General features: G+C 41.2%; 2 protein-coding genes and 1 long non-coding RNA gene across 3 annotated transcripts in view; 2 read left to right on the forward strand and 1 right to left on the reverse strand.

The window, feature by feature from the left end:
* Nucleotides 1–887: 887 nt before the first annotated feature.
* LOC137195292 (uncharacterized) lies at nucleotides 888–1564 on the forward strand. The gene is made up of 2 exons (XR_010931102.1): nucleotides 888–1000; nucleotides 1184–1564. It is a non-coding gene; the product is annotated as an uncharacterized lncRNA (long non-coding RNA).
* A 49-nt stretch (nucleotides 1565–1613) lies between these two features.
* Nucleotides 1614–9064, reverse strand: eral1 (Era-like 12S mitochondrial rRNA chaperone 1). Its single transcript, XM_067607527.1, has 11 exons — nucleotides 8816–9064; nucleotides 6575–6733; nucleotides 6318–6445; nucleotides 6147–6224; nucleotides 6021–6067; nucleotides 5867–5928; nucleotides 5603–5715; nucleotides 4959–5246; nucleotides 4696–4845; nucleotides 4146–4226; nucleotides 1614–3021 (listed from the first exon to the last, which is right to left on the reverse strand). Exons 1-11 carry the CDS (start codon nucleotides 8919–8921, stop codon nucleotides 2899–2901), a joined length of 1335 nt encoding a protein of 444 aa, XP_067463628.1. The 5' UTR covers nucleotides 8922–9064; the 3' UTR covers nucleotides 1614–2898.
* A 397-nt stretch (nucleotides 9065–9461) lies between these two features.
* The window catches only part of fam222ba (family with sequence similarity 222 member Ba), a 33327-nt gene continuing 29936 nt past the window's right edge, over nucleotides 9462–12852 (forward strand). Inside the window, exon 1 of the mRNA XM_067607524.1 lies at nucleotides 9462–9680. The gene's annotated coding sequence lies outside the window, so the exon portion shown is untranslated. The remainder of the gene's footprint in view (nucleotides 9681–12852) is intronic.

The following is a 12852-nucleotide window of genomic DNA, read 5'->3' on the forward strand; positions in this document are numbered from 1 at the left end:
TCTTTTCAAAAAACAGTTTATCTTTAAAGGATGCAGACAAACTGTCAGGGATTAAAGACAAACTACAGCAGGTAACCTGCTCTATCACAGTCCGGGCAGCCCATCTTTAAATAATGTAACGCTGTGAATTTGATGTGCTGTGTCTGTGTGACATATCCAATAAAAAACAGATCTTAGCTCTTCATATCCTGGAATCTGGCTGAGCGCATGAAAAAAGAAAGTTTAATAAGTCAGATAACATGACATCAGCTGACATATTTTAGTATTAAATCCCAATCCATGAAACCATCATGCATAAATCCAAGGAGCTATGAGATTCAGGGGACTTAAGCAATGGTGAACATTAGATTTATTACAGCAGTGTGAGATAAAAAGCTCAAAGCTTTTTTAATAGTCAACAGAGAAAACCTGTTTGGGCTTACGTCATCAGCTCGTCTCTGCTGGCCTCTTTTAATTAGACTTGTGTGACCAAGAAAGGTCAACACTCAACTACATAAATTCTGTAAAGTGGCTTTGGACATGAAGAATATTAAGTTAGTTAAACGGATTCAGGTTTAAAAATCAACTCTGGTACAAAATGAAATTAGAAAACAAGGAAAATGGCAAATTGGTGAGCTTTTTTCTATGATGATCCAAATACTTTATAGTGCACAGTAGATGCAGCAAAAATAAAAATGGGATTCATGTGCAGTTCTTCTGCAAAGTCCAGTTGGGTGGATTAAGGGTGTGGGCCATCACTGGACAGACACAGTCAGGTTAGGACAAGATAAGAAAAAGTTCAACCCCTGCTGTCTGGTCCACCCCAGATGTCATCACAATATGCTAATGAGCCAGAGGGCCTTTAAGTGCCGGGGCCAAACAGGCACACCAGTTGGGAGCTTGTGAGCCAGACATGGAAGCATAGCAGCCATGAAATATGAACAAGTGGTGAGGAACAAGTGCGATGGAGCCGAATAAGATGCCTTTAAAGGAGAGTGGAAACGACACCGCATGCACAAAGGTGAGTATCACATCAAGAAAAGTACACTTTATTAGAAACGGACTTTTCTTGTAACTGGCATTAGAATACATTCCTTTTTTATATTAATTTAAGAGCAGTTTTACCATGTTATTAACATTTTCATCGTCATGGTTGACCTTCTCCGAATGCATCACTAATGAGTCGTCTACCTTTGTCTTGCAGATGACAAAGTGGGAACACGCTGCTATACAGTTATGCCTTGTGCCCTGGACAGGATATCATCTTATACTGTAAGTTTATTATAGAGACACTACAGTATAGATGATGTACTATCCAGGGTTTCATCACTCCCTCCAGCACTATCAGCACACTCTCAGGCCTAACGGACTGCAGGCTGCGCACGCTACAGAGGAGGGCCGTCAAACCGTTACCATTACTGAGTTTTAGTAATGGTAAGGGTTATACGGCTCTCGCTCAATCTCATCTGGACCAGCAGGAAAGGAAAAGTCGGTGTATTATTCATGAGCTTAATGTGACACACTAAACTGATCTTTTGATCCTGTTTTTGAGATGTACTTGAGGATGCATATGAAATAAAGCTTATGGTTCCCAACAAAACAAATGAATATGTTGTTATTTGGTTTTTAAAAAAAAAAATGCATCTAAAGCAGGGTATCAGCATTGTAATTTACTTGTGTTTGAAGGATTACTTTAATGTGCTGGCTGACGTGCATCAACCATAATATTTTCGAGCAGCAGTTGGCTTGTCTAAGTGGTGATCTCTGCTGCGCAACCGGCTTGTCTAATCACTGGGAAGCAGGCGTTGCAGAGAGCAGGGAGAGCTTCAGGGGCTGACACAGCTTCTGTAAGACATTCAAGGCCTCTCCCTCCCTCCCTCTCTCTCTCCTCACCCTCGCTTGAGGCTACTAGCTGGTTATTCATCAAGATGCCCCGGATAGAGTAACCGTTGAGTTAACTCACAGGCAGCAGGAATGAATCTAATCACCATTATCTGACCCATTTTAGCATCAGGTTAGTGCTCCATTTTGCCATCCATTAGGGAGACAATTCAGCCCTCAGGGGCAGAGCTGGGCTTTATAAGAGCCAAAAAAGCAAGACGAAGGGGGGAGAGGGAGGAGGGAGAAAAGGGAAGATTGCAGTGGAACAAAAAGTGATAGTCGCAGGAATGGATGGCCACACTTCAAAGGCAGTGGAGGAGGCTAAAGTGATGTGGGAGTGGAGGGAACAAGGGTGGATGGTACATCAGGGACATTTGAGTGAACATGACTGTGCAGGTCCCACTTCGGTTTATCTACAGTCCATGTTTGCATGAGGCGCCCGCCAAGTAAAAAGCTCTGAGAGCCAAAGATAAACCATCAGCCTTTTTCACAGCTTGCCAAACCTGCTCAGCCATGAACGCACTGTCAAACTTGTGTCAAAACATCCATTTGATGGGAGTCTGTGTCATGTTTGTTGCGTAAAATATATCATGGCTAAATAAACGCCAATAACCCATTACAGTCTATTCTGCAGCTTGTGGAAGCTGCTTTTAATCACCGTATTTTCTTCATTATTATTCATTATTTATTTAGATCATTTCTGCATGAAGTTGGGGGATCCCTCACAGCTGTGCACCACTATATTAACAGCATCTTATAGGTTACATCTTTACATAAAAAATCTTTAATAATGTCTTATGGGACTACATGAAAGGATGCTGCTGATACATGAAGACAGATAATGTAAAATTTAGAGTTCATTTCTCCCCAGATGTACCAGCTCAGTGGGAGGTCTGGGTCTGTGGATATATTTCACCTCACAGCTCCCTGATGACATCTCATTCATTGTTCAACACTTCAGGTCCGTCCGTTAGAGAGATAAATACAAGGAGAGTTGTCTCAAATGCAGCAGGATCTGGTTCCAACTCTTCGTTCTCCTCACTTCCTCAGCTTGACGGAGAGCTTCAACTTCACTTCTCTTAGGAAGATCTGACTCAGGTCCTCTCCCGCCTCTCGGGCGATCCGTGCTACCATCTGGCCAGCTGTGCCGATCACCATCTTCTGCAGATGTAAGAAATACAGCAAAGTCAGGCACCACTGAATAGTTATTGCATAAAAAAAGGTTTTTAAAAACAAATATCAGTAGATATATCATTAAGGATATCAGCAGGTTTAATAAAGTCAAGTTTTATATGACAAAAAGCATCCTGGGTGATTAAATGATTATGTTCACACTATATTATTGCTGCCACTCACCACAAACTAGCTGATGAAACAATAAAAATATTTCTTTATTGTATTCATCCAGACAACTGGCAAAGATTGAAACATTTTTAACAGGATCCTAAATATTTTTTTCTTACATTGATAATTAATTCGAATACCTATCAATGTATTTTACCTCACTTGTTTTCCATCTATAAGATCAACTGAGCTATTGATCTCAAAAAATTTGATCTTCAATGTAGTCAAAGAAAACTGGGAAAGGTTGTTTTGTATCAGGAATACACAAGATACACAAGATTCGATTTCTTTAGTAGTAAATGTGTCAGTTCTACCCATCTACATTCCTGTTGACTGTAAAAGCTGAAGAAAGCTGCTGGTCTGAGTCACTCTTCTCGGAGGTCACTGGCCATGAAACATTTCAGCATCGTAAATGTAGCCTCAAATATTCTTTGCCATCAAATATGCATGCTTTAGAAAGGCTGCTCAAATATTTACAAGTTAAAAACACAAGAAAAAGAGAGGAATCTGGAAGTATGGGGGAGGGGGGGTGGGGCAAAGGCAACTAAATATCAAAAGCCATCAGAGAAGCTTCAGGTGTCAGTAATGGAGGAAAATATTCCACTTCCTCCAGTCATGTGTTGCTACTTCTTTCTTTCTTTTAGTGTTTGTGCTGCATCCTCATCACATCTGATAAAAATATTCATCTGTACATTAATGGTTGACTTTTCAAATCATTTTGCATGTTGACATTCCAGCGAAAATACAAGTAAACTTTTAAATCAACCTACTGAAAGTCATCCCATTCTTTCACCTCTCACACTGTGGCGAAAATGCTTCAAATTTCATATAAGCAGCAACAAATACAGTGTTTCCTCTGCTGACTTACAGTTCACATTCAGTACACAGGCCTCATACTTGCCAGAGGAGTAAATAAGCATAAATGAGCAGAGAGCACTTACCATGTGAGTCTCTTTCTTGGCGTAAAGTTTCACAGAAATATCGATATCGCCATTTTCTGCAGTTTGCCAGAGTTCAACAGACTGAAAACAGAGATGTTTAAATGTTAACAATATGCTCATTTCCAGGCTTGGATCATTGACCATAACTACATATCCCATAACTCTTTGCTTGTGTATTAAAGATGTCCTCCACATGAGCCTGACTGCGATATCTAAGTATCAAATGTGTAGTTAGTTTGTCAGAAACACTCACGCCACATAACACACCTGTGGATGCAGCAATGCTAACCTGCAGCAGGAAATGCTGACTGACATGATGAATAACAGGCAGAGAACAATGAAAATAATGCCAGAATCGGAAATGACACGGACAGAATGGCCCTCCAGAGTGCGTGGAAAGGCTGGAGTGAAGCAGGTGGAGGCTGGGGACAATAGCTGCATCAAAAGCATTGAAGCACATGTCAGCATGCAGAGTGAAAGTGAGTATGAAGGGCTGCTTATCGTCACGCCTGACTTCAGAGTGTCCCTGCACAATAGCTTCATTAGTCACCTGTGTCACTGAATAGGGTACTTCCTGTGGCAGATACTCCAGAAGCTTCTCTCTGATGATGTTGGTGCAGACTTCCTCTGGACTCTGGTCGGTCAGGACCTCGCTGTGGTACTGCCACGATCCTGACTTGGCTGCAACCATAAAGTAGCTCTAGGAGAAGGAGATAAAAGCATATTATCATGAAATATAACAAAAACTGATTGATGCAAGAATAAAAAATTAGATATTGTGGAAAACCAGTTGTAATGTAATCTAACACATACCTTCAGGGTCTCCACGTCTTCTCTGTCCACAGAGGAGAGCATGAAGACGTCCTTGAAGTGAGCCCAGCCCTGCTGGCTCCTCAGCGTCTTCAGCTGCTCTTTGCTCAGCACAGAGTTTGGCTCGGCGCTGTCCTCCTCGAGCGATGACTCTGAATCCCTCTCTGGCTTCTTTTCAGCCCACGGAGGCTTGATCACCGGCCTGATCCGCATTTTGCGTCCGTTCACCATTCCACAAGTCAACTCTGCTGTGATATCCAGCAGCCTGTCTTTGGCTTTCACCAGGTCCACCTTAAAGGCAGAAGAGTGTTAATGATGAAATCTGTAAGATGACCTTCAGCACAGTTGAGAGCACAAACATTTCTTTTTGAATGTCTTGGGATGATTTCAAGGAATGTCTGGTGACATTCAATATAATATTTATTGTCAATAAATTCCATGGAAAGGCCAAAACCAATTTCAGGAACTGGTTTCTGGAAATGATTGGCCTTTTTCAAAAATGAAATTTCAAGTATGTCTGAAAAAAATTGACCATATATGCATTTGTGAGTCAGTCTGCTTACCACTTTATATATGTGGAACAAAAAAGCTGAACTAAGTTGAGTTTCTGCTTGTGTGAAGGACGCCTGATGATAGTGTAAGAATACCTTATTGAGGACTAGGATTGCTGGGATGTCTGGGTGCTGGGCCAGGCATTTGAGCACCTCGAAGTCAAGCCGGTGACACACCCATTTGTCCGCCACATCCACCATGACTACCACTGGGAATCGACACAGTTACAATTATAAGCCTTTGAACTTCAGCCATGAGCACCATATTCTGCTCTTTAACATTCCTTCTGTTACACAAAATCACAGCATAGTTCAGGTTTAACTAACGAACGTCTCAGTCAGAGTAAATTTATATCATACGTAGGTCGGCTTCTTTCACCGTTGTCCAGGGATCCATGAGCAAAGACTTCTCCAGCTGGTGTCTGAGAACACAGAGGGTCCATACATGTATTAGCTTGTATGATAATATTACATGAACAGACTTTAATAGAAAAAATAGAAAAAAGAAAAGCACCTTTTGACTTTTGATGGAGTGGTGAGACCAGGAGTGTCCAGTAAAATCTACAAAAAATACACACACATGTTAACTTTTGAACAGCATTATTAAATCACAACAGAAGAGAGGTGAAAAATCTCTTACTATCTGTGTATCGTTCTCTGTTAGGACACCCAGGGCACGTGACCGTGTAGTGTGTACTTTCTTGGACACAGCAAACACCTTTAAGAAACGATTATATACTTTACAAAGTGAGCAGCAGACAGATGCATTATAGTGTGCAGGTTTAAAAGAGGGACAGATAAGACAAGAGACCTTTTTGCCAAGGAGCTGGTTGGATAACGTGGACTTCCCTGCATTCGGAGCACCTATGATAGCCACTTTCAAAACCTTTGAGTTGTCGGGCTGATCTGGATGTCTCAGTAACAAAGATAGTTGGTCAGCTGAAAAAAACAACACAAGAGAAACGAATCATTAGAAAGACAATGTAAGTGAATATGATGGCCAGGCTAGGCCAGAATTTTCAGATGAGTTTAGGGATTAGTTCATCTCTGAGGTGGTGGTCTGCTTACCGCTGTCTGGCAGAACTGAGGCTGGAAAGCGATCAAAGCTACCGTCTGCCTCTGTTGGTTTGCCTTTCGTCAGTCTGTTCAGAAATGCCTCTGATGTAATAAAACAGGCGGGAGTGAAGATAAATGTGTTCCTCCCTCCTCGGCTGCACGCAGCATTTCCTGTAAAGACATCATCAACATCTTCATCACTTCGCTGCTGGCAGAGCCGCAAGGTAACTGATGTCTTGTGCTTACTTGGGCGTTTATGTTAAACAATATAATGATGCATTCAGATGGGCGTGATCGCAAACTTATTCATAAAATTAATCAAAGAACCATCTTATTCCAAAGAAGTGTTGGAGCGTTTGATAAGATCCTTTAAGAATCACAGAAACTATATGATGCTTTACGCTGTTTTACGCAAAAAAAACTCACATCTGAATCAAAGTCTGTACATAGTATAAATATTTTTTAAACTATGACAGGATCAATGGTTCAAACTACCACTGAAACAATTAATTAAATAGTCAATCGTCAGAAAAGTGCCAGTAATTTTGATAATGGACTCATTTAGGTGATTTGCTGGTTCAAGGTTCTTTTCTCTGTTTTATCTTACTGTAAATGACATAAAAATTGATTATCTTTAAGACTTTTAACTATCTTCAAGTAATTTGAAGACATCACCTTCTTGGGCCCACAATTGCAAAATTGTTTTCGGTAGTTTTAACTATTTTTAAAATATTTTACAGACCAAATTATTATCTGATTAATTGAGAAAATAATCAGATACAGATAAAGATGAATCCACAGTGTAAAAAGGCAGCCTGAGTTCAAACATGAACAGATACGTAGTGCAGAATGAACCAGCTTCAACCCAGTTCACCAAAATCTTTGAACATCTCTCAACTCAAAAATGTGTTTTTCTTGGTCTTTCAGCTGGATGTTTGAGCTTCACTGTGCAGAATGATGTATGTGCAGAGTTTGACACTAAAAGGCTGTTTTCACATTTGTCTGTCCTCACTTTAAACCTGAGTTTAACACGTGTACCTATGAGCATGATTTGTGACATCACAACTAGTTTGGAGCCAATCCTGATCCAGTATTCAACTTGCACAAGTGTGATGTGGAAACTTGAAACTTCCAGAGCACAAACACTGAGAATGGACTTTACAGTGAAGTAGGAAACATCTTGTGTCCCGCAGTTAAACTTTAGAAATAGAAAAATATTTGCATGTTCCTATATTCAGGATTTTTAAATGAAAATGAAGAAGTAGATGTAATTTTAAGATTGTACAGTGCAAAGTGAGGGTCAAACATCTATTAAAGGTGCAGTGTGTAGAATTTAGTGGCATCTGGTTGAACAGACTTGGCAGAAATGAAATATAATATTCATGAATATGTTTTGATTAGTGTAGAATCATCTGAAAATAAGAATTGTTGTGTTTTTGTTACCTTAGAATGAGCCCTTTATATACCTTTACAAAGGGAGCAGGTCCTCTTCCACAGAGGCTGCCATGTTTCTACAGTAGACCAGAATGGACAAACTTAACACTGGCTCTAGGGATGGCCTTTTGTTTTTTTCCGCAAGTTTCACAGCCACCATAGGTTCTCCTACACTCTTGGTTGGGGAAGGATATTCAGTTTGTTGCAATCTGCAACTTCACGTTAGATGCCACTAAATCCTACACACTGGTCCTTTAACACATTTCTGAGTGGAGGAGACTTTAAAATCCATCAAATATTTGAAGGGTAAGGTGTCAACGCAGAACATAAAGTCAAATCTGTATGTTTTCTAAAGTGGAAAAACATCCTTGCTCGCATCATTGTAAATGTTTTTTTATAAATAGATTACTTGTGTTAATACAGGGGGGCGTGTTGCCTTATCAAGCTGAGACAGTAACTTGCACTGACAGAGAGGGACGTCACCTCACAGGTGACAAGAAAATCACCTTTATCACCTCATATCTTATCGTTATATGTCATTTATTTTGTCTGTGCCCTGTCTGCCATTCCACACATCGTCTTACATGTTAAAATAATTATTGAATGCAACTAAAAGCAACATAATATCATTTTTATTTATCTACAATAAGGGCAGAGGTGCCCTGATGTGTTTTGTCTCCCTGCTCCCTGAAAACCTTTATGTTCGTCACTGGACTGACGGTCAAATTTTCTCCTTTTTGTATACAACAGTTAAGTATCACATGCTTTACTGCTGGCAACACGTTTCCTTGCTATGAAATCAAAGTAAACGAGCTGAACCTGCAGTGAGGAGCCATGACGCAGGTTCCTGTGAAGCAGACGCGACGACTCGTCTGGAGAAGACGGCGGAGTCTCTGAACAGCCGACTACACACTCTGAGAGCCATCGAGCATCGACAACAACAGCTGCTGTATTTCAGATGATGGGACTAGTTGTCGTTGAGGAGGTGAGTCGCTTGTTTACGTTCACATTGCCTACAGGGTGACACCATGTTGTTGTGGCCAAAGAGAAGCGTCTTCCTCTTTCAAGAGTGTCCCCACAGCGATTTCAGGTGAGAACCACACCGCCCCCTAGCGACCACTACCTCAACTACAAAATGTTCCTGTAGCAGCTTGAGAATCACAACATCAGTCTAAAAGTGGAGAAAGTCTTAACATCCACAGAGGTCCCCATATGACCCCGCTTTAAAAGGCTTTTGACAAAATGTACCAAGTTTGAAATGTCTCTGGTTTGATATGACCTGACTTAGGCTATTTGCAATTATATTTTTAGTATTTACACTCTGATCTCGAGTGATTTACAAAGACAGAAGAAGATTAAGCTTCAGTTCCTAAATCAAAAATGACAGATCGGGGTCTAAGTGACCACAAAATGATTGCATAAGAGCAGAGCACCGAGGAAAGAAATAAAGGAGGAATGAGACAGAAGAGAATTCAATTTAGAGGAACTAAAAGGAAGCAGAGAGAAGAGATTATTCACGGGGACAGAGCTATACTGCAGGTTGTGAAAGCATTTTGACACGTAGAATAATGACACAGCAAAATAACTAAATAAGATGACAGCAGGATTTAATTATTCTTCATTTTGCAGCAAACTCCCTGAGGACTCGCAGGGCCTTAGTTTGGGAACCACCTGTCTATAGCAGGTAGGATATTCAGAGGCTAAAATCAGCCAACAACAATTTCAAAGTCATCTCATCACAATGCACAAACACTTCTGCCGACACGAGCAACTCTCAGTTTTAAAATGGATGACAGTGCTCAAAGGATCTTTTGGCTGGGGTGATACTCTCTAGATGACTTTGTGAGGGATGGTGCGCCTTTAACCATGAATCAGATTGCTCTGCACAGACTTTTTCTTTCCCTCTTGTCCCTTGAGTACACAGAACAGAGCTTATCCCCGAGGGTGCTTGAAGCACAGTTGTGACAATGTTGTTGAGGATATATCGAGCATCCAAAGCAATACGCCAACCTGAGGAAAACTCTCTCGTACTCACACCGCCCTGCAACTCTTCAGTCCTAATTTACGATGACAAGCTGATAAAATGACTTGATGACCATGACGTCTGTAAGGTTAATCATCAGACTAAAAGGACACAGTTTGCATATTGATTGATTAATGTAACATGTTGTTTTCGTTCTGTATGGCAAAGCCAGGCAGATCAGATGTCTCCCCATAGTCCATCAAACACGCCAGCTGTTTGTTAGTCCTCGAGGACTTGCTCGGGGCGGAACAAACACCTCCACTGGGGAGGATGATGAAGGATATCAGGTAGCTCACAATCTGTCATCATCTAACTCTAAAAGCTCAGCAGCAATGGAAGGGCAACAAAAATGGAGCTTTTAGCAGACACTTACTGCCGAATTCCAATTGAACCAGAAACCAAAAGGATATTTGAGGATCAGTAATGTTTGAACTTTCTCTCTATCTGCCACCCTCCCACTCTCTCTCTCTCTCTCTATCTCTCTCTCTCTCTCTCTCTCCCCCTCTCAAATTCATTCAAGGCCTTTTCTCCCTCCGGGCTTTTCTCACATGGCCATTTCACGTGGGAGTGTATCAGAGTTCTTTCTATGACTGCATTAACTTTGGCCTTCAGAAAGAGCTCTCTCTCTCTAAAAAAAAAAAGACAAAAAGGCTTCGCCTGCAGACCATTTAATCATAAGCTGTAGGCCACTTTGCCATCTGAAGTGCACTTGCCAATGAGATTCAGCATGGTGTGATGGAAAACCTCTTTTTTGCTGCTGCAATTCAGTGTGCTGCTGATTCCTAATCAATCTTCTTTTCTGTAATTCAAACAGAGCAGATTGTATTGATGGGAAATATGTTTTTTTAAAACTCCCTAAGTATGCAGTATGCATTTTCTGCAGCTGAAGCAGGTGATGTCAGATACACTGCCACATCAGCTTTTGCTCCAGCAACCTCTGTTGTTGATCTGCTCCAGTAATAAAACTAGCCGGGATTAGACATGCAATAACTGGCAGCTTCTCCACTAATAAGAAGACTTTGCTGCTCATGAGGAATAACAAAGTTCATGGAATAATAAGCATGAGCCATGGGGCATGTCAGCAGGGAGCAGAGGTGGGAAAAAACAATCTGTCAGTGCGTCAGAGCATCCATCACTCCATCACCGCTGATTGCAGTGAGAGGCGTGATGCTGCACAGCTGGCTGACTGTCTATAAAGCAGCCATTCCTGAACTTTTTCACGCTGAGGACTCCAACACAGATAGGCAATTTGTAAAAGATCCCACAGATTAATGAATGGTTGGATGAATTTCCATATCTGATAAATGAGAGAGCGATGAGACCTAACTGTTGCGTCTTCTGTGACGCCATGAAGGTCCCCCAAGGTCCCTTGATTCAGCAATCACTGCTCTATATGTCCTTGCTCTGACTGCTTTTTAAAAGAGGCGATTTAGCTCCTAAACTACCCATATAGGTCACACTGATGCTCTGATTGTACAATCTCTCTCTCAGTGGGGGAGATAAAGGGGAAAAAAAAACTTTTATTCATTCTACTCTTGCAATCGATGGGACTTGTCTGTGAAGTGGATCAATAATGCCTCCCTTTGAAATCATCAATCACGTCAGTGGTGAATTTAAAAAGCGTAATTAGGAACAGCGTTCTTAAATATCCTGTATTGACGTCTTCTTTGGTATGGAGAAAGACACCATTCTGCATCATTAACTTTGTATTATTGCCTGATGGAGCCTGCTGCTGCTGCTTCCCCACCTGCTGAACTCGGAGCGCTGTGTGTGATTGGGCTTTCAGACCAAATTCTCCCCTCTTTCACTTGCTGATGGGGGAAGTGAAGCTTGCAGGCCTAAATTGGCTAGAGTATTGTAATAAGCCCAGTCTGTACTGGAACCGAGGCCATGGAGTCATCCCTCACAATGCTTTATTTCAGAAATGTTTGTGGAGTTGAACGTGTGTAATTTCCTCTCTAATCATCTTATTTGATTACTTTTGTGCAGGTTCTAACCTGGCATGACATTACACGGCAATGAGCACACATTCTCAAGCTTTCCCGTAACTCGCCACAGTCTTCAGTGTTGTCCATCTGTCTCTCTCTGGTAATAAAATGGTATCAATACTGTGGAGAGGGCAGGTGGGCGGTTGTAATGGAGTAATTTATTTTAGTTGTCACAGAAATATAAGTCTTTGATTAGGGAGCTATACACATCAGGCTGCACAAATAAAACCTTTCATCAAACCACAAAGCATGTGACACTATTGACCGTGGAGGCTTCTCACTGGGTTTTATCTCTCCCAACAAGATTCATAATGCCATATGTGACGAGCACAATAATGCAAACGAAATACAGCCTGAGACAAATCTTGTGCCAGATGAGTGTGACATTTGGGTCAGTAAAATGCATGAACAAGTCATGTTTTCAAAAGCTAAACTGAAGATGTCGATGCCAGAAATAATGATCATCATTATTAAACGACAAATGAGTGTCTGAGAGATGTTTGCAGGCAACATTGGGCTTGTTGCTCAAAAAGGAAAATACAGAAGAGTGACCCATCTCCATATTACTCTCTGAGCAGAAAGCCAAATGCAGATGCTTCCAAACAGGGCACGAGGGCTCACTGAATGTTTTGATGAGTATGAAAATGATATGAATCATATACTGTTGCTTTCACAGTCACCAGATTTCAACCCAACTGAACACCTATGAGTGATTTTGGAGCGATTGTGTCAGACAATGCTTTCTAACACCAGCATCATAACACCTAATGTGGAATATCTTTAATTCTAGAGACTCATGGTGCCCAGTACCTTACTACAACAGTTTATGTTGTCTTTCCCCTAGA

The sequence above is a fragment of the Thunnus thynnus genome, chromosome 13 (assembly GCF_963924715.1).
Source record: "Thunnus thynnus chromosome 13, fThuThy2.1, whole genome shotgun sequence".
Classification (NCBI taxonomy): Eukaryota; Metazoa; Chordata; class Actinopteri; order Scombriformes; family Scombridae; genus Thunnus; species Thunnus thynnus.

What these genes read in the sequence shown, in the direction of transcription:
- eral1 (XM_067607527.1), bottom strand. Translation starts at nt 8,921, where the DNA reads ATGGCTCTCAGAGTGTGTAGTCGGCTGTTCAGAGACTCCGCCGTCTTC. An exon ending in GGTGAAAGAAGCCGACCTAC is followed by an intron (nt 5,716 to 5,866) that starts GTATGATATAAA and finishes GTCGATTCCCAG; the next exon opens with TGGTAGTCATGGTGGATGTG. An exon ending in CCAAGAAAGAGACTCACATG is followed by an intron (nt 3,022 to 4,145) that starts GTAAGTGCTCTC and finishes TTACATCTGCAG; the next exon opens with AAGATGGTGATCGGCACAGC.